Source organism: Mycteria americana, chromosome 5, assembly GCF_035582795.1.
Source record: "Mycteria americana isolate JAX WOST 10 ecotype Jacksonville Zoo and Gardens chromosome 5, USCA_MyAme_1.0, whole genome shotgun sequence".
Classification (NCBI taxonomy): Eukaryota; Metazoa; Chordata; class Aves; order Ciconiiformes; family Ciconiidae; genus Mycteria; species Mycteria americana.
Window position 1 is genome coordinate 16,008 of NC_134369.1, and position 18,692 is coordinate 34,699.

At 73.4% G+C, this 18,692-nt stretch overlaps 2 protein-coding genes across 4 annotated transcripts; both read left to right on the top strand.

The window, feature by feature from the left end:
• The first annotated feature begins 1,836 nt into the window (after nt 1–1,836).
• On the top strand, nt 1,837–10,911 carry SLC43A3 (solute carrier family 43 member 3). 3 transcript variants are annotated; one of them, XM_075501684.1, is made up of 13 exons: nt 1,837–2,052; nt 5,065–5,283; nt 6,081–6,210; nt 6,741–6,787; nt 6,875–6,951; nt 7,051–7,143; nt 7,553–7,692; nt 8,455–8,561; nt 8,993–9,151; nt 9,238–9,351; nt 9,569–9,755; nt 10,089–10,212; nt 10,617–10,911. In XM_075501684.1, the coding sequence occupies exons 2-13, from the start codon at nt 5,094–5,096 to the stop codon at nt 10,770–10,772; spliced, it is 1,524 nt and encodes a 507-aa protein (XP_075357799.1). In that variant the 5' UTR covers nt 1,837–2,052; nt 5,065–5,093; the 3' UTR covers nt 10,773–10,911. The 3 variants fall into 3 exon arrangements, with proteins under 3 accessions (XP_075357799.1, XP_075357798.1, XP_075357800.1); XM_075501683.1 differs by lacking the exon at nt 1,837–2,052 and adding an exon at nt 4,630–4,747; XM_075501685.1 differs by lacking the exons at nt 1,837–2,052; nt 8,993–9,151 and adding an exon at nt 4,630–4,747.
• A 5,209-nt stretch (nt 10,912–16,120) lies between these two features.
• PRG2 (proteoglycan 2, pro eosinophil major basic protein) lies at nt 16,121–18,371 on the top strand. The gene is made up of 5 exons (XM_075501691.1): nt 16,121–16,190; nt 16,293–16,459; nt 16,549–16,683; nt 17,801–17,912; nt 18,213–18,371. Exons 1-5 carry the CDS (start codon nt 16,130–16,132, stop codon nt 18,269–18,271), a joined length of 534 nt encoding a protein of 177 aa, XP_075357806.1. The 5' UTR covers nt 16,121–16,129; the 3' UTR covers nt 18,272–18,371.
• The last annotated feature ends 321 nt before the right edge of the window (nt 18,372–18,692 follow it).

Consider the following 18,692-nt stretch of genomic DNA (forward strand, 5'->3'; position numbering starts at 1 on the left):
GGCGGCGCGGGGCTGACTCAGGGGCCGCCATCCGCTCCCCGCCCCACCGGTGCCCCCAGCGTCCCCGGCACGAGCCCATGGGCACCGGGGGTCAGGGTGCACCCTGCCCTGTGGGATCGCAGGGGGACCTGGACGTACCCACCCGTGGGCGCCTGTGCCCACCCGCCTGCGGGGGACCTGGGCACGGGGGGCAGAGGGACGGGCCCTGATGCCACCGGCCAGGCGGGGTGGGCGGAGATGGGGGGGCCCACGGAGGGATGGAGGTGGAGGACACGGCCGGGTGGCGGACAGCTGGAGAGGCGGACGGATGGACGGACGGAAGGGTGGAGGGAAGGGCGGGAAGGCAGGGGGCTGGCAGGGCGCAGGCAGGGCGGGTGACGGGCAGCTGGAGGGTGGTGGGACAGACGGACGGCTGAACGGGCGCGAGGTCGGGTGGAGTTGTGGTTGGAGGGGGACAGACGGATGGGTGACGGGCAGACGGATGGATGATGGACAGATGGGTGGGTGATGGACAGACGGGTGGATGGGTGACGGACAGATGGATGGGTGATGGACAGACGGATGGGTGATGGACAGACGGAGGGCTGAGCAGATGAAGGGCTGGCTGGAGGGGTGGGGACGGGTGGGGACAGGACGGGTGGCTGCAAGCACCGACGGGTGGACGGGCGGACGATGAGGCGGCGGGAGGACAGACGGACGGAGGACCGAACGTGGCGTGGGCGGCCAAGGGAGGGCGATGGGAGGGACGGTGGGTGCCCCAGGCGGGGCGGAGGCAGGGGGGCACGGGGCCAGGCAGGCGGCGGGGCGGGTGCAGGGACAGGCAGGTGACGGCACGCCCAGGGCAGGGCCGGCAGCGGGCGTGAGCGGGCGGAGCTGCGGGCGGGGCCTGGCAGAGCAGGCGGGATGGCACGCTGCGGGTGGCACCGGGGGGCCTGGCCAGGGGCTGCCTCTGGGATGACACAGCTGGAGGTGGCCCGGGGTGGCCCAAGGGTGGCCCACGGGAGACTCAAGGTTGGCCCAGGGGTGGCCCAAAGGTGTCCCAAGGATGGCCCAAGGGTGGCCCAAGGGAGACTCAAGGGAGACTCAAGGGTAGCCCAAGGGTAGCCCAAGGGTGGCCCAAGGGAGACTCAAGGTTGGCCCAAGGGTAACTCAAGGGTGGCCCAAGGGTGGCCCAAAGGTGGCCCAGGGATGGCTCAAGGGTGGCCCAAGGGTGGCCCAAAGGTGTCCCAAGGATGGCCCAAGGGTGGCCCAAGGGAGACTCAAGGGAGACTCAAGGGTAGCCCAAGGGTAGCCCAAGGGTGGCCCAAGGGAGACTCAAGGTTGGCCCAAGGGTAACTCAAGGGTGGCCCAAGGGTGGCCCAAAGGTGGCCCAAGGGTAGCCCAAGGGTGGCCCAAGGGTGACTCAAGGGTGGCCCAAAGGTGGCCCAAAAGTGGCCCAAGGGTGGCTCAAGGGCGGCCCAAGGGTGGGCCATGGGTGACTCAAGGGTCGCCCAAAGGTGGCCCAAAAGTGGCCCAAGGGTGGCTCAAGGGCGGCCCAAGGGTGGCCCAAGGGTGACTCAAGGGTGGCCCAAAGGTGGCCCAGGGGCGGCCCAAGGGTGGCCCCAGCTGGAGAACGTCTCAGGGACGCCAGGTAAGGAGGTGGCCCACCTGGAGATGGCCTGGGGGGGCACAGGGATGACGGGGGGCACAGGCGGGGTCCCGGGGGTGGGGTGGCCGAGGGGTGACACCCCGCGGGTGGCACGGGCACGGCGCCGTGGGGGCCCGGGGGGCGGGCAGTGCCGCGGCACGCTGCGGGGAGGGCTCTCGGCCGGGACAGCCCCTCCCGGGCCGCACCCACGGGCCGACCCCCCGCGGCCGCTCCACCGGGGCCGCCTCCCGCGTCCCCCGCGCCGCGCCCGGGGGGGCGGGTCCGCCCCGCCCCGCCCCGCCCCGCCCGCCGCCGGGGAGGGCCGGGCGGCACCGGGGCCCACCGGGCAGCACCGGCAGCACCGGCCGGGCCGGGGCCGGGGAGCTGCGCCCGTCCCTCCCCGCCGCGCCGGGCCGCGGCCGCGGGTGAGCAGCGCCCGGGGTGCGGCGGGAGGGGCCGAGCGGCAGCGGCGGGGCCCGGATGGTCCCGGCCCCCCGGGCTGGCGGCCGCGGCGGCGGGGGCGGGGGGGCTGCGTGGGCGCAGGGGCGGGGCGGGGGCCGTGGGGGTGCGGGGCGGGCCGGGCCCCGGCGCCGGCTCAGCGCGGGGCTGCGGGGCCGCGGGCTGCGGGGCCGTGGGTGCGGGGCCGAGCCGTGCCGTGCCGTGCCGTGCCGTGCCGTGCCGGGGGCTCCCCGCTCGGGGACGAGCCGCCGCGTGCCCTGCCACCCCCGGGCCCCGCAGGGTGCCCCGTTCCCCCGTGGCGTGGGGCGGGCTCTGGGCGCTAGCACGGCCGGGCCCGGCGGCTGCCCGCCCCGGGGCCACGTGCGTCCCCCCCGCCACACGTGCGTGGGCAAAGTCCTCGCGGCCCGGCCTGCCGCCGCTGCCCGCCCGCCCCACGCCGAGGCCCCTACCCCTGCTCCGTGGGGCGCCGGCACTGCCCGCCCCGGGGCACCCCACGCACGCCCCGCGCGGGAGGGCGGCGGGGTGAGGAGGGGGCTCGGGGGCACCCGCAGCCCGGCCCCACAGCAGCCTCCGGGGAGGCCACGCGTGCCTGGGACCGGGCAGTCCCCGCGGGAAAGCGCTGGCCTTCGTTACAATTAATTATTAAAGCGAACGCGGCCGGAGGAGCTGGAGCGAGGCCCAGACGCCTGCGCCCCGCGGGACGCCGGGTCCCTCGCTGCGGGCGGGGGGCTCCCCTGTCCCCACCTGCCCCCCAGCCACGGCGCGGGGTGAGCTGGGGGGCACGCGGCAGGGCCAGCGCGGCCGGAGGGGCCGGAGTCACCGGTGCCGGGGGCCCCCGCCCCGGGCTCACCAGTATGGGGGGGCTCACCAGTGTGAGGGGCTCACCAGTCTGGGCAGGAGAGGCCAGTACGGCTGGGACACACCAGTATGGGTTGGGGTAACCAGTACGGCTTGGAGTGGCCAGTATGGCTGGGACACACCAGTATGGGTTGGGGTAACCAGTATGGCTTGGAGTGACCAGTATGGCTGGGACACACCAGTATGGCTTGGGGTAACCAGTATGGCTTGGAGTGACCAGTATGTCTGGGACACACCAGTATGGCTTGGGGTAACCAGTACGGCTTGGAGTGACCAGTATGGCTGGGACACACCTGTATGGCTTGGGGTAACCAGTACGGCTTGGAGTGACCAGTATGGCTTGGAGTGACCAGTATGGCTGGGACGCACCAGTATGGCTTGGGGTAACCAGTACGGCTTGGAGTGACCAGTATGGCTGGGACACACCAGTATGGCCGGGACGCACCAGTACGGCTCAGTGACCGGCATGGCTGAGGCTTGCCAGCGTGGCTTGGTGGCAAATGACACCCGCAGCGGGTGTCTCGGGGTGCCCCTGGCAGTGACACCGTGCCGGGCTGTCTCGGGGTGCCTGTGGCAGCTGCCCGCCGTGGCAGCGGGGCGTCACCGGCAGCGCCGGGAAGGCGACGTCCCCGGCTCCCCACCGTCCCCGGTGTCCCCGCGGCGGGTGCCCCGGCCGCTGCCCCCCCGCCGGGCGGCTAAAGATAGCGCAGCCCCCCCGGCCCGGGGCCGCGGCACCAGCTGGCCCCGGTGCCCGGTTAATCTTTAGCCGCTCGGCCGCTGTAATGAGGCCTCATTACCGGCCATTACACCGGCCGGAGCCACGGGCCTTGGGACGGCGGCACGGCCTCATGGGGACGCGCTGAGGGGCGGCTCGGGCGGGCGCAGAGAGTCTGCGGGTGAGCGGGACGGGGGGGACGCGGGTGATGGTGAGGGGGGACGTGGCCTCGGTGCTCGTGGCCCCCGGCTGCGGGTCGCGCTGGTGACGCCGAGGGACAGGGGGTCCCGGCCACGTGGGTCAGGGGTTGACGGGGACGGACCGGGGTGCCCTGGTGTCCCCTGGGTGTGGCAGCTCCCTGGGAGGGTGACGGTGTCCCCGGTGTAGTGGTGGGGTCCCCAGGGGGTGACAGTGTCCCCAGGGGACACGTCACAGTCCCTGGCAGCGTGCCAGGGGGCATGATGGGGTCCCCGGGGAGGGGCGTCGGGGTCCCAGAGGAGTGCCAGTGTCCCCAGAGCCATGCCAGGGTCCCCAAGGGACATGTCAGCGTCCCCAGGGGATGTGCTGGGGCCCCAGGGGGTGCGTCAGCACGCCTGGCAGGGTGACAGTGTCCCCAGGGAGCGTGCCAGGTTCCCAAGGGTTGTGCCAGGGCCCCCGGTGGGGCGTGCCAGGTTCCCAGCCACGGTGCCAGGTCCCTGGGGGGTGCCGGGGCCCCCAGGGGGGTGTGCCGGCGTCCCCAGGGCCTGCGCCGGTGTCCCCAGGGTCTGCGCCAGGCCCCCAGGGGACACGCCGGGCGCCCGGGGGAGGTGGCAGGTCCCTGGGACGGGCTGGTGCGGGGAGATAAGGAAGGCTGCGGGGGGGCCCCGGCGTGACGGGGGGACCGAGCCACTATTGGGTGCCGGCAGCCCCGGGGGGCCCGCGGGTGCTCCCGGGAGATTAGCGCGGGGGGCCGTGCCGGCGGGGGGTGCGGGGGTGCGCGGTGCGGGGGTGCGCGGTGCGGGTGCGTGCCCCGGGCACACCCGCGCCAGGGTCCAAACTCCGTGGCAGCGGCGGCGGTGGTGACGGTGGGAGGGCCTGGCCTCGTGCAGGTGGGTGGGGGTGCGCCGGGGCGCGGGGGGAGCCGCCACGCGTGCAAGCGTGCGTCTGCACGCGCGCGAGCACGCGTGCGCGCGTGCAAAGGCCCGGCCGCCAGCAGGGTCCTCGCCCGTGCCCTGGCGCGCGCAGGGGACCGGTGCCAGCGGCCGGGGACAAGGGGCACGGCCGGGACCACGGCGGCCTTTGCCCGGGTGGCCACGTGCACCCGCGTGCCCCGAGGCCCCCGCTCTGGGCGCCGGGTGGGTGCAGGGGGTGTCACCACGTGGGTGCCAGGTGGGGTGTCACGTCCCAGCGTTCGTCCCCCCCGCAGGCGCGGCGGGGACGCCCCAGGCCGGTGACATGGCGGGGGGCGGCGCGGGGGTGGCCAAGCGCCTGGCGACCCTCCTCTCGGGGCTGCTGGAGTGCGGGGCCTTCTGCGGCGTCATCTTCGGCTGGGCCTCCCTCGTCTTCGTCCTCAAGGACCTGGGCTACTTCGAGGACCTGTGCCAGCCCACCGCCACCCCCAGCCCCAACCGGACCCTGCTGCCCGGTAGGGTCCCCGGCCACCGCCGGCCACCGCCCCCATCCCTGTGGTGGCCCTGGCCCTGCTGTCACCCTGCCTCGTGTCCCCTGCGTGCTTGCGTCCACGTGGTGCCGGTGGCCCGAGGTGCCCCACGTCCCCGTTGCCTGGTGCCCTGTGGTGCCCCGGGTCCCCGCTGTCCCCATGCCCTGCGGTGCCCCACGTCCCCACTGCTTGGTGACCTATAGTGCCCTGTGTCCCCACCGTCCTGGTGACCTCTGGTGCCCCATGTCCCCGCAGTCCTGGTGCCCCAGGTGCCAGCTATTCCAGTGCCCCATGTCCCCACTGTTCATGTCCCCTGGGGTGCCCCATGTCCCCACTGTCCCGGTGCCCCAGGTCCCTGTTTTTCCTGTCCACTGTGGCACCCCGTGTCCCTGCTGTCCTGATGCCCTGCGGTGCCCTGTGTCCCACTGTCCCCGTGCCTGTGTTCCCATGCCTGTGTCCCCGCTGTCCCCGTGCCCATGTCCCTGCTGTCCCTGTGCCCGTGTCCCCGCCCCGTGCCCGTGTCCCCACTGTCCCTGTGCCCGTGTTCCCACTGTCCCCGAGCCTGTGTCCCCGCTGTCCCCATGCCCATGTCCCCGCTATCCCTGTGCCTGTGTCCCCACTGTCCCTGTGCCTGTGTCTCCACTCTCCCTGTGCCCGTGTCCCTGCTGTCCCTGTGCCCGTGTCCCCGCTGTCCCTGTGTCCCCGCTGTCCCTGTGTCCCCGCTGTCCCTGTGTCCCTGCTGTCCCCGTGTCCCCGCGTCCCCGCTGACGGCCGCCCCGCAGACTGCAGCCGGCAGGATGAGCAGTTCTCCCTGGTCTTCACCATCGGCTCCTTCATGAACAACTTCATGACCTTCCCCATGGGCTTCATCTTCGACCGCTTCGGCACCACCGTCGCCCGCCTCATCGCCATGTGAGCGGGCGCGGGGGGCAGCGCCGGCGGGCAGGGCTGGGGCACCCGTGGGTGCCCAGGGGGGCGAGGGCTCGATGTTAGGGTGCTGGCGGCGGAGGCTGGGCGGGGGACGTTGCCGGGGCGGGTGGTTATCGCGGCGGCCGGGCAGGGTGGGGCAGGCGGGGCCCTGCCTGCGCGGGGGGCACCGGCGCCGTCGGGGGGGCACCCGCGCCAGCCCAGGGCGCTAGCTTTGGGACAGCCCCTCCTGCAACCTGTCCCCCGGTGCCACCAAACGTCCCCGGCGTGTCCCGAGCCCTCCGCAGCCGTTGCCCCCAGCCCCTCCCACACCCTCTGTCCCCCCACTGTCCCCATAACCGGAGGGGCCCCCCATGTCCCCACATCCCTTGGCCGCGGGGGTGCCGGGCGGCGGTGAGGCACCCGTGAGGTATCGGGGTGCTGGGTGCCGACGCGACGGCAGCGCTGGGGCGCGGGGGTGCCAGCTGCCTGCCCGGACCCCGTCCCCACGTGTCACCGCCGTCCCCATGTCTCAGCTCCCTCTACACCGGTGGGACCCTGCTCGTCGCCTTCTCCACCCCAGGTGAGACCCCACAGGCATCGGGTGCCCCGGCCCCGGGGGGGGCCCGCGGGGACCCCTCCTTGTCCCCGCTGACCCCCATGTCCCCAGAGCTGGCGGTGCTGCTCTTCCCGGCCATGTCCATGCTGTCGGTGGGTGGCATCCTCCTCATCCTCACCAACATGCAGGTGAGTTTTCCCGGCACCCTGACCCCCGCCCGGCGGCAGGGGCACCCTGCCCGGTGCTGGGGGTCCCTGACGGCGCGGGGGGGGGCCTCTCCGTGCCAGGTGGGCAACCTCTTTGGGAAGTACCGCTCCATCATCATCACCCTCTACAACGGGGCCTTCGACTCCTCGTCCGCCATCTTCCTCATCATCAAGGTGGGCGTGGGGGGGAGGACGTGGTGATGCCGGGGGGTGCCGGGGGCGGTGCTGGGTGCCCCCAGGTGCCCGTCCCTGGCACAGGCACGGCGGGGAGGGCTGGGGACAGAGCTGGGGACAGTTGGGTCACAGCTGGGGACACAGCCGGAGGACGCAGATGGGTCACAGCAGGGGACATGTTTGGGGGCACAGCAGGGGACACAGCTGTGGGGACACAGCAGGGGCCACCAGTGGGCCACAGCCAGGGACACCGCTGGGGACACAGCTGGGTCACAGCAGGGAGCGCAGTCTGGGCCACCGCCGGGGCCACGTGTGGGGACGCAGCCGGGGCCGAGCAGGGCCGTGGCGCCGGGCTGGGGCGGCGGCGGGTGGCCGGCGTGGCTCGGTGGCAGCCTGTCCCCGTCCCCAGGTGCTGTACGAGCGCGGGCTGTCCCTGCGGGCCATGTTCCTCTTCATGGCGGCCTGCAGCGCCTGGCACCTGCTGCGCACCCTCTTCCTCATGCCCCGCACCCGCGTCCCCTACCCGCTGCCCCCCGCCTACAGCTACGGGTAGGGGCCCTGCCTGCACCCGCGGGCAGCGCCGCATGGGGGGGGCCCGGCCTGTCGGTGGTGGCCGTGGGGCGGCCGTCCCATGGGCGGTTGGTGGTGCCAGCGCCATGGGTGGTGGTGATGATGGCGGTGCCGGTCCTGTGGGTGGTTGGTCCCGACCCAGGGGTGGTGGTGGTGGTGATGCCTGTCCCGTGGGTGGTGGTGGGTCCCATCCCGTGGTGGTTGGTGGGTCCCACCCCGTGGGTGGTGGTGGGTCCCATCCCATGGGTGGTGGTGGGTCCCATCCCATGGTGGTTGGTGGGTCGCATCCCGTGGGTGGTGGTGGGTCCCATCCCATGGTGGTTGGTGGGTCCCATCCCGTGGGTGGTGGTGGGTCCCATCCCGTGGGTGGTGGTGGGTCCCATCCCATGGGTGGTGGTGGGTCGCATCCCGTGGGTGGTGGTGGGTCCCATCCCATGGTGGTTAGTGGGTCCCACCCTGTGTGTGGTGGTGGGTCGCATCCCGTGGGTGGTGGTGGGTCCCACCCCTTGGGTGGTGGTGGATCACATCCCGTGGGTGGTGGTGGGTCCCACCCCGTGGGTGGTGGTGGGTCCCATCCCGTGGGTGGTGGTGAGTCCCATCCCGTGGGTGGTGGTGGGTCCCACCCTGTGCGTGGTGGTGGGTCCCATCCCATGGGTGGTGGTGGGTCCCGTCCCATGGTGGTTGGTGGGTCCCGCCCCGCGGGCGGTGGGTGCCGGGGGTGATGGGCGGGCGGTGCTGCAGGCTGCGGTGCCCGGGGCGGTCCCAGTCGTACCGCACCTACGAGGAGAAGCGCCCGCCGGGGGAGGCCGGCGCCGAGGAGACGCCCCTGGAGCCCAGTGCCCCCAGAGGTGCCGGGGCGGGGCTTGTCCGCGGGGGCGGGGCTTGTCCGCGGGGGCGGGGCTGGGCTCATCTCGGGTGGGCGTGGCCATGTCCGTGACTGGCGTGTGAGGTGGGCGTGGCCGCAGGGGCGAGCTGTGGGCGTGGCTCTGCAGATGAAGAGGGTGCGGCCGGGGGCTGGGGTGGGGCTGTGCCTGGGTGTGGTCCGAGACTGGGCGTGACTATGCAGATGAAGAGGGCGTGGCCCGGAGGCTGGGCGGGGCTGTGCCTGGGTGTGGTCCGAGGCTGGGCGTGGCTATGCAGATGAGGGGGCGTGGCCGTGTAGAGGGGACCCTCAGCGAGTGGGCGTGATGGGGCAGCAGCGGGTGGGCCTGGGGGCGGGGCGGGGGCGGGGCCTTGGGGCGTGTCCCGGCGTGTCCCCGCCCCTGACCCCCGGGCGCAGGCGGGGACCCCCCCGGGGCGCCCTTCGGGGCCTGCGTGCGCTCGAGGCTCTTCGCCTGGCACGTGGCCTGGCTCTCCGTCATGCAGCTGCGCCACTACCTCTTCATCGGCACCCTCAACCCCCTCCTCGACCACCTGGCCCGCGGAGACCCCCACCTGGGTAGGGCTCGGCCGCCGGGTCGGGGGTACTCGCCCGGGGACGCCCCGGTGGGGCCCGGCCCCCGCCCTGACGCCGTCTCCCCGCAGTGAGCACCTACACCAACGCCTTCGCCTTCACCCAGCTCTGCGGGGTGCTCTGCGCCCCATGGAACGGCTTCATCCTCGACCGGCACAAGCGGGGCAAGACCCCCCGCGCCGAGGGTAACCGGCCCCAGCCCCGCCCCCAACCCCGGCCCCGCGGGTCCCCGTGAGCGTCCCTGCTGCCGACGTCCCCGTGCCCCCAGCGGGGCTCGCGGCCGGGCGCCGCCGCTGCCGTGCCCCGACTGCTGCGCCTGGGGACGAGGCCCCGAGGGGCCCTGACCCCATGGCGCGTGGGGACGTGTCCCCCCCCCGCGCCCTGACCCCTCCGTGCCCGCAGGAGCCCGGGGCGCGCTGGCTGACCTGCAGGCGTCCGTGCTGTCGCTGGTGGTGACGGTGACGCAGTGCGTGCTCTTCTCCATCTGCGCGGCGGTGCCCGTGCTGCCCGTCCAGTTCGCCACCTTCGTGCTGCAGGTGCTCAGCCGCTCCTTCCTCTACGGGGGCAACGCCGCCTTCCTGGCCATCGCGTGAGTCCTGCGGCCGCCGCCGTGGCGGGGGACGGGGCGGGGGGTCAGGGTGGTGGTGGCAGGGGACGGGGTGGCGGGGGACAGGCCACTGGAGGACAGGGGGTGGTGGCAGGGGATGGTGGCAGGGTCATTGTGGGGGTGGCAGGGGACAGGGCGGCAGGGTCAGGGCGGGGGCGGCAGGGGACGGTGGCAGGGTCAGGGGGGTGGCAGGGGACAGGGTGGCGGGGTCAGGGGGGTGGCAGGGGATGGTGGCAGGGTCAGGGGGGGTGGCAGGGGACAGGGTGGCGGGGTGGGGGTCAGGGCGCGGCGGTGACGCGGTGGGTGGCCGGGCAGGTTCCCTCCGCAGCACTTTGGGAAGCTGTACGGGCTGGCCATGGCGCTGTCGGCGCTGGTGGCCCTGCTGCAGTACCCCTGCGTCGCCCTGGTGCAAGGGCCGCTCCACGGGGACCCCTTCTACGTGAGTGTCTGCCCCACGGCCGCCCCACGGCTGCCCCCAGGAGAGATGGGGGTCCTGCCCCATGGGGGAAGGGGTCCTGCCCCCAGGAGAGATGGGGGTCCTGCCCCATGGTGGGATGGGGGTGCTGCCCCATGGGGGAATGGGGTCCTGCCCCATGGTGGGATGGGGGTCCTGCCCCATGGGGGAATGGGGTCCTGCCTGGGGGAGGGATGGGGGTGCTGGCCCTGGTCCATGGTGGGATGAGGGTGCTGGTCCACGGTAGGGGCGGTGTCCTGTCCCTTGGGGAACGGGGGTCCTGCGCCTAGCACAGGGGACCTGGGGGGCTGTGGGGCTGGGCCAGGGGCACCCCCGGGGGGGGGGGGGGGGCCACCCCCCGGCCCCGTGCACTGACGCCTCCCCCCCAGGTGAACTTGGGGCTCATCGCTGTGGTGCTGGTGGCCTTCGTCAGTCCCGTGGTGGTGGCCCGCGAGTGCCGGCGGCGAGCCAAGGAGCTGGGGGCTGCCGGCACCCCCCTCGCAGCCGCCCCAGGCGCCAAGACCCCCGCCGAGGTGCCCCACTGAGCCCCGCACCCGCCAGCTGCCGGCCCAGCACCCAGCACCCGCTGCACCCCATTTTGCTGTTGGATGTGGGGGGCTCTGCTGTGCCAGAGGGGTCAGGGTCAGGGAGGACCCCGTGTTTGGGGAGGAATAAACATTGATGACCCCTCTGCTCGCTGAGCCGCTCCCTCCCAGCGCCCCCCGCCGCTGGGGCTTCTCCAGTGTCTGCTATGGGGTTGGGCACCCCACTGCCTCCCAGGGCCGGGGGGGCACAGACCCCTCCCCACGGACCCCCGGCACACGCGGACACACAGCCTCAGGGCACCTCTGGTTTACTGGGTCAGGGACAGGGGCCACTGCGGGTCCCCAGGGACTGGGGCGGCCATGGCAGCACCCCTGGGTGCCCTCAGTAGTGGCAGATGAAGGGGCGCAGCGGGAAGCAGAACCTGCTTCTCCAGAGCCCATCTGGGGACAGGGGCCAGCGTCAGGGCCACGGGGTGGCCCCCAGTGCCCCCAGTGCCCTGTGCCCCCTCCCAGTGCCCCCAGTGCCCGGGTGCCCCGGTGCGGCGGGTGGGGGCGTGGGTGCCCTCGCCGTGGGTGCTGAGGGTGCTGCAGGTGGCGAAGAGGCGGCAGGGCTGGGCGGGCGCCTCGCTGGCGTAGTTCCAGGGGCTGGCGTCCTCCCGCTGCGCCCCCCGCCGCCCCCCGCCGCAGAGCTGCCTCAGCACCCGGCGCCCCATAACCAGCACCCAGCCCCCTCGCCCTGCGCCTCTGGTGACGGCCCCGATCCAGAGCGTGGGGCGGGTGTAGGTGCGCGCCGGGTTCAGCGGCTCCTGGCGCGGGCAGCGCTGTGCGCCGGGGCCAGCTGCCCCCAGCACCTCCCGGCCGTGCCGCCGCGGGACAGGGCACGCTTTGGCACCCCGCTGCACCCACGTGCCCCTCGCCTGGGCACCCGCCTAGGTGCGGAGCTTGGTCACCACCACGTAGCGAAACTGGTGGCCCTCCTCGGCCGTGCCTGCGGGGACCTCCTGGGGGTGGCGGGGGGCTGGCACTGGGGACGGGGCGAGGGCTGGCACCGGGGGTCCCCCTGCCACCCACCGCCAGCCCCGGGGCACACGGCGCCGGCCCGGCGGGGTGGGCATGGCACCTCGCCCAGGTGCCCGGGGTGGCGGGGGGACCCAGGGGAGCAGGGGGTGTCCCCAGGGTGTCCCCGCGGGGCGGGCGGCGTGGCGGGCACTCACCCAGGTGGCTGGCGGAGGCCGTGCCCAGCAGGGCCAGGACGAGGAGCAGGCAGGGCTGCATGGCGGGGCTGGGGACACCGGCACCCTGGGCACCCTCGGGAGATGCCATGTCCCCAGTCACCCTCTGCCACCCCACATGTCCCCGGTGACCCTCTGCCACCCCCATGTCCCCAGTGAAGCTCTGTCATCCCCAGCGTCACCCCCTCCTCCCCATGTCCCCTGTGCCACCCCCTCGTGCCCCAGTGTCCCTCTGCCACCCCCGGTCCACCCCCACGGCCGTGGTACCCTCATGCCACTCCACGTCCTCCATGTCCGTCTGCCACCCCCAGTGCCACTCTGTGTCCCTCACCCCCATCCTGCCCGTCTCCCCCCCCATGTCCTCACTGTCCCTCTGCCTCCCCCAGTGCCACCCCGTGCCCCGTCCCCTCTGGCCCTGCTGCCACTCCCGCGGCCCCCAGCCCCCCTGTGCCCCCCACGTCCCTGGTTCCCCGCTGCCATCCCCGGGGCCACCCCATTCCCCGGGCACCCTGTGCCGCACCGTGCCCCCCGTGTCCCCCTGGCACCCCAGAGCCACCCATGCCAGCCTCAGGGACACGCGCCCCGGTCCCCAGCCCCGGCAGCTCGGGGCTGAGCCCACCCTGCTGTCCCCGTCCCCGTCCCCACTCCTCATCTGGGGGGTGGGGGGCTCTGCCCACTGTCACCCTTATACGGGTGACGGGGCCACATGTCCCCGCCACAGCCTTGCGCCAGCCCCACCGTGGCCCCAACCGCTGGGGACACCGGGGGGGGCACCCTGGGGGTCCTGCCCGCCCCTGCCCGCCCCTGCCCGCCCCTGCCCCCTGGCACTGGGGCCGGGGCCGGGGGCGCGGGGCGGGGGGTGCGGGGCTGCGTGGCCGGGGCCGATACCATCTCCCGCCGGGCAGCGCTTGCCCAAGGGCCGCTTCCTCCCCAACGGCCGAGCCCCGGGGTCCGGGCGGCCGTTGGCCCGCAGCCCCCGCTGCCCCGGGCGGCCCCTTCCCCTCCCGCCCCACGGCCCCGGCCCCGCGGCCCCACGGGGCTCGCGACTCAGCACCCCCGGCCCCCCCCGGCCCCTGCACCCCGCTCCTGTGCGCCCCACACCCCGCGCCCCGGCCCCGGCCCCTGCACCCCCCAGGCCCGGCAGCCCCCTCCCCTGGGGCCCGTGCCCCCTGGGCGTGCCAGCCCTGTCCCCGTGTCCCCAGTGCCCACCTTTGTGAGCCCCAGCCCTGTCCCCCTGTCCCCAGTGCCCACCCTGGGCACCGCAGCCCTGTCCCAGTGTCCCCAGTGCCCATCTTTGGGTGCCCCAGCCCTGTCCCAGTGTCCCCAGTCCCCATCTTTGGGTGCCCCAGCCCTGTCCCCGTGTCCCCAGTGCCCACCCTGGGCACCCCAGCCCTGTCCCCGTGTCCCCAGTGCCCATCTTTGGGTGTCCCAGCCCTGTCCCCCTGTCCCCAGTGCCCACCCTGGGCACCCCAGCCCTGTCCCAGTGTCCCCAGTGCCCATCTTTGGGTGCCCCAGCCCTGTCCCAGTGTCCCCAGTCCCCATCTTTGGGTGTCCCAGCCCTGTCCCAGTGTCATCAGTCCCCATCTTTGGGTGCCCCAGCCCTGTCCCAGTGTCCCCAGTGCCCACCCTGGGTGTCCCAGCCCTGTCCCCGTGTCCCAGACCCTATCTTTGGATGTCCCCGCCCTGTCCCCGTGTCCCAGTGCCCACCTTTGTGAGCCCCAGCCCTGTCCCAGTGTCCCCAGTCCCCATCTTTGGGTGCCCCAGCCCTGTCCCAGTGTCCCCAGTGCCCACCCTGGGCACCCCAGCCCTGTCCCAATGTCCCCAGTACCCACCTTTGGGTACCCCAGCCCTGTCCCAGTGTCCCCAGTACCCACCTTTGGGTACCCCAGCCCTGTCCCAGTGTCCCCAGTGCCCACCCTGGGTGTCCCAGCCCTGTCCCAGTGTCCCCAGTGCCCACCTTTGTGAGCCCCAGCCCTGTTCCCCTGTCCCAGTCCCCATCTTTGGGTGCCCCAGCCCTGACTCAGTGTCCCCAGTGCCCACCCTGGGTGTCCCAGCCCTGTCACAGTGTCCTCAGTGCCCACCTTTGGGTGTCCCAGCCCTGTCCCAGTGTCCCCAGTGCCCACCCTGGGCATCCCAGCCTTGTCCCCGTGTCCCCAGTGCCCACCCTGGGTATCCCAGCCCTGTCCAAGTGTCACCAGTGCCCACCTTTGTGAGCCCCAGCCCTGTTCCCCTGTCCCAGTCCGCATCTTTGGATGTCCCAGCCCTGTCCCCGTGTCACCAGTGCCCATCTTTGGGTGTCCCAGCCCTGTCCCAGTGTCCCCAGACCCCATCTTTGGGTGTCCCAGCCCTGTCCCCGTGTCCCCAGTGCCCACCCTGGGCACCCCAGGCCTCTCCCAGTGTCCCCAGTGCCCACCTTTGGGTGTCCCAGCCCTGTCCCAGTGTCCCCAGTGCCCACCCTGGGTGTCCCAGTCCTGTCCCCATGTCCCCAGACCCCATCTTTGGGTGTCCCAGCCCTGTCCCAGTGTCCCCAGTCCCCATCTTTGGGTGCTCCTGCCCTGTTCCAGTGTCACCAGTCCCCAACTTTGGGTGTCCCAGCCCTGTCCCCATGTCCCCAGTACCCACCCTGGGTGCCCCAGCCCTGTCCCAGTGTCCCCAGTCCCCATCTTTGGGTGCCCCAGCCCTGTCCCAGTGTCCCCAGTCCCCATCTTTGGGTGTCCCAGTCCTGTCCCCGTGTCCCCAGACCCCATCTTTGGGTGTCCCAGCCCTGTCCCAGTGTCCCCAGTGCCCATCTTTGGGTGCTCCTGCCCTGTTCCAGTGTCACCAGTCCCCAACTTTGGGTGTCCCAGCCCTGTCCCCATGTCCCCAGTACCCACCCTGGGTGCCCCAGCCCTGTCCCAGTGTCCCCAGTCCCCATCTTTGGGTGTCCCAGCCCTGTCCCCATGTCCCCAGTACCCACCCTGGGTGTCCCAGCCCTCTCCCAGTGTCCCCAGTCCCCATCTTTGGGTGTCCCAGCCCTGTCCCAGTGTCCCCAGTCCCCATCTTTGGGTGTCCCAGCCCTGTCCCAGTGTCCCCAGTGCCCACCCTGGGTGTCCCAGCCCTGTCCCCGTGTCCCAGACCCTATCTTTGGATGTCCCCGCCCTGTCCCCGTGTCCCAGTGCCCACCTTTGTGAGCCCCAGCCCTGTCCCAGTGTCCCCAGTCCCCATCTTTGGGTGCCCCAGCCCTGTCCCAGTGTCCCCAGTCCCCATCTTTGGGTGCCCCAGCCCTGTCCCAGTGTCCCCAGTGCCCACCTTTGGATGCCCCAGCCCTGTCCCCCTCTCCCCAGTGCCCACCCTGGGTGTCCCAGCCCTGTCCCAGTGTCCCCAGTGCCCACCTTTGGGTGTCCCTGCCCTTTCCCAATGTCCCTATGCCTGTCCCTGGCTGTCCCAGCCCGTCCCCCACCCCGTGCCCCCTGCACCCCAGACCCCAGCAGCCCCCTCCCCTGCACCCTGTGCTCCGGCCAGGCAGGGTGCAGGCAGCCCCCCCGGTGCCCCCCCGTGCCCAGGCGTTGGTGGGTGGGGGCCGCAGTGGGGCTGGGGCTGGGGTGTCGCAAGGCTGCGGTTGGGGACACGTGGCCCTGTGGCTGCTATAAGGGTGACAGCGGGCAGAGCACCCCAGCCTGCAGTGGGCAGAGCCCCCCGAGTGCCAGGTGAGGAGCGGGGACAGGGACAGCAGGGCGGGCTGCTGGGGCCGGGGCTGGGGACCAGGGCGGGTGTCCCTGAGGCTGGCATGGGTGGCTCTGGGGTGCCAGGGGGACACGGGGGGCACGGTGTGGCACAGGGTGCCTGGGGGACAGGGGTTGCTGGGGATGGCAGTGGGGAACCAGGGACGTGGGGGGCTGTGGGCTGTGGGGGTGGCACCGGGGGTGGCAGAGGGACACGGGAATGGGCCCATGGCACAGGGGAAGAGGGGAGGAGGGGGTGACGCTGCGGGTGGCAGAGGGGTACAAGGCACGTGGGGGTGGCGGAGGGTCACCAGGGACATGCGGGGTGGCCCCAGGGTGGCAGAGGGTGACTGGGGACATGGCATCTCCCGAGGGTGCCCAGGGTGCCGGTGTCCCCAGCCCCGCCGGCGTCCCCAGCCCCGCCATGCAGCCCTGCCTGCTCCTCGTCCTGGCCCTGCTGGGCACGGCCTCCGCCAGCCACCTGGGTGAGTGCCCGCCACGCCGCCCGCCCCGCGGGGACACCCTGGGGACACCCCCTGCTCCCCCGCACCCCGTGTGCCCGGGGTGACCTCCGCCGGTGTCCCCAGCCCCTGCCGACCCCGAGGCGGAGGAGGAGGCGCTGGACGCGCCGGAGGAGGACATCCAGTGCCCGCTGGAGAGCGAGACGCGGGCGGTCAGCATCACGGACCCGCTGGGTGCCACCACCTACCGCTACGTCATCGTCACCCGCTGCCAGACCTTCCGCAGAGCCCAGGTGGGCAGGGGACGGGCAGGGGGTTGGGGTCAGGGGGCACCGCGTGCCCCCCGTCGTCCCCGTCGTGACCAGCGTGTCCCCCTCCGCAGCGCGTCTGTGCCCGGTGCTTCCGCGGACGCCTGGCCTCCATCCACACCTACAGGACCAACATCTACCTGCGGCGCCAGGCGCGGCTCTGCACCACCCGCAGGCAGGTCTGGATCGGGGCCACCACCCGGCCTAAGGTAGGGGACCCCCCCCCCTGCGCCCACCACCCACCCCGGCCTCATGGCACCCTGCTGGCCTGGGGGCACCAGCCCTGTCCCCGTGTCACCAGTGCCCACCATGAGTGCCCCAGCCCTGTTCCCCTGTCCCAGTGCCCACCTTTGGGTGCCCCAGCCCTCTCCCAGTGTCCCCAGTCCCCATCTTTGGGTGTCCCAGCCCTGTCCCAGTGTCCCCAGTCCCGACCTTTGGGTGCCCCAGCCCTGTCCCAGTGTCCCCAGTCCCCATCTTTGGGTGTCCCAGCCCTGTCCCAGTGTCCCCAGTCCCGACCTTTGGGTGCCCCAGCCCTGTCCCAGTGTCCCCAGTCCCCATCTTTGGGTGCCCCAGCCCTGTCCCCGTGTCCCCCGTGCCCAACTTTGGGTGTCCCAGCCCTGTCCCCATGTCCCCAGTGCCCACCTTTGGGTGCCCCAGCCCTCTCCCAGTGTCCCCAGTCCCCATCTTTGGGTGTCCCAGTGTCCCCAGTCCCGACCTTTGGGTGCCCCAGCCCTGTCCCAGTGTCCCCAGTCCCCATCTTTGGGTGCCCCAGCCCTGTCCCCGTGTCCCCCGTGCCCAACTTTGGGTGTCCCAGCCCTGTCCCCATGTCCCCAGTGCCCACCTTTGGGTGCCCCAGCCCTCTCCCCGTGTCCCCAGTCCCGACCTTTGGGTGCCCCAGCCCTGTCCCCGTGTCCCCAGTGCCCAACTTTGGGTGTCCCAGCCCTGTCCCCGTGTCCCCAGTCCCGACCTTTGGGTGCCCCAGCCCTGTCCCCATGTCCCCAGTCCCCATCTTTGGGTGCCCCAGCTGTCTCCCCCCGTCCCAGCGCCCACCCTGGGTGCCCCAGCCCTCTCCCAGTGTCCCCAGTCCCCAACTTTGGGTGCCCCAGCCCTGTCCCCGTGTCCCCAGTCCCATCTTTGGGTGTCCCAGCCCTGTCCCCGTGTCCCCAGTCCCCATCTTTGGGTGCCCCAGCTGTCTCCCCCCGTCCCAGCGCCCACCCTGGCCGCCCCAGCCCCGTCCCCGCGTCCCTACGCCCGTCCCTGGCCGTCCCATCCCCCGGCCCCCCGCCCGCTGCCGGGGGTGTCCCCATGCCTTGTCCCCTTGCGCAGGGCGGCAGGGTGCGCTGCAGATGGGCAGACCGGACCCGCTGGAACTACTCGTACTGGAAGCGGGGGTACCCGCTGCGCTCCCGCCGCTACTGCACCACGCTCTGCACCGGCAGTCAGTGGGGCGGGGGCACGGGGGGCGGGGGGGCACGGGGGGTGTGGGGGGCACGGGGGGCACCCGGGGCCTGGGCGGGGGGGGGGGGCGTGCTGGGAGCCTCTGCCCGCGGGCGAGCGGGCGAGTGGGGGGGGGGGATGCCGGGGGTGCCGGGGTGGGGAGGCGGTACGGGGGGGGCTGGGACGCGGCAGTGTGGGGGCCGGCACCGGGGGGAGGGTCGGGTCCCTGGGGGCGGGGGTGGTCCCCGGGGCGGTGGGTGCTGTCGGGTGCCAGGGCTGACCCCGCTGTTCCTCCCGCCAGACGGACACTGGAGAAGCCTGCGCTGCCGGGTGAGGCTGCCCTTCGTCTGCGAGTACTGAGGGGCTCAACCCCCGGGCGCCGCCAGCCCCGCGCCCCCCCGGGCACCCCCTGCCGCTGCCCCGCCCCGCTGGCCCCGCAGCGGGGGGGCTGCACCCCCACCCCGGATCTCAATAAAGTGTCGGCTTTCAGCACCCAACTCTGTGTTCGGGCCCCGGGCGGGCGGGTGGGGGGGCCGGGGGGCCCCCGCGTGGGTGCTGGGGCGGTAACGGGGGCGGTGGGAAGCACCCCGGGGTGCGCAGCGGGGGGGGGTGGGGACAGGGGTGTCCCGTGTATCCGGCGCGGCCCCTGCGTGGGCAAGGGGGGGGCACGGGGTCCCTGACACCGGGCCCCACGGCCACCCCAGCCCGATGGCGTCACCCCGACCTCCCGTCCCGGCCCCCCGGCCCCTCCCACCAGGCCTCCCCCATAACCGCCCCTCGC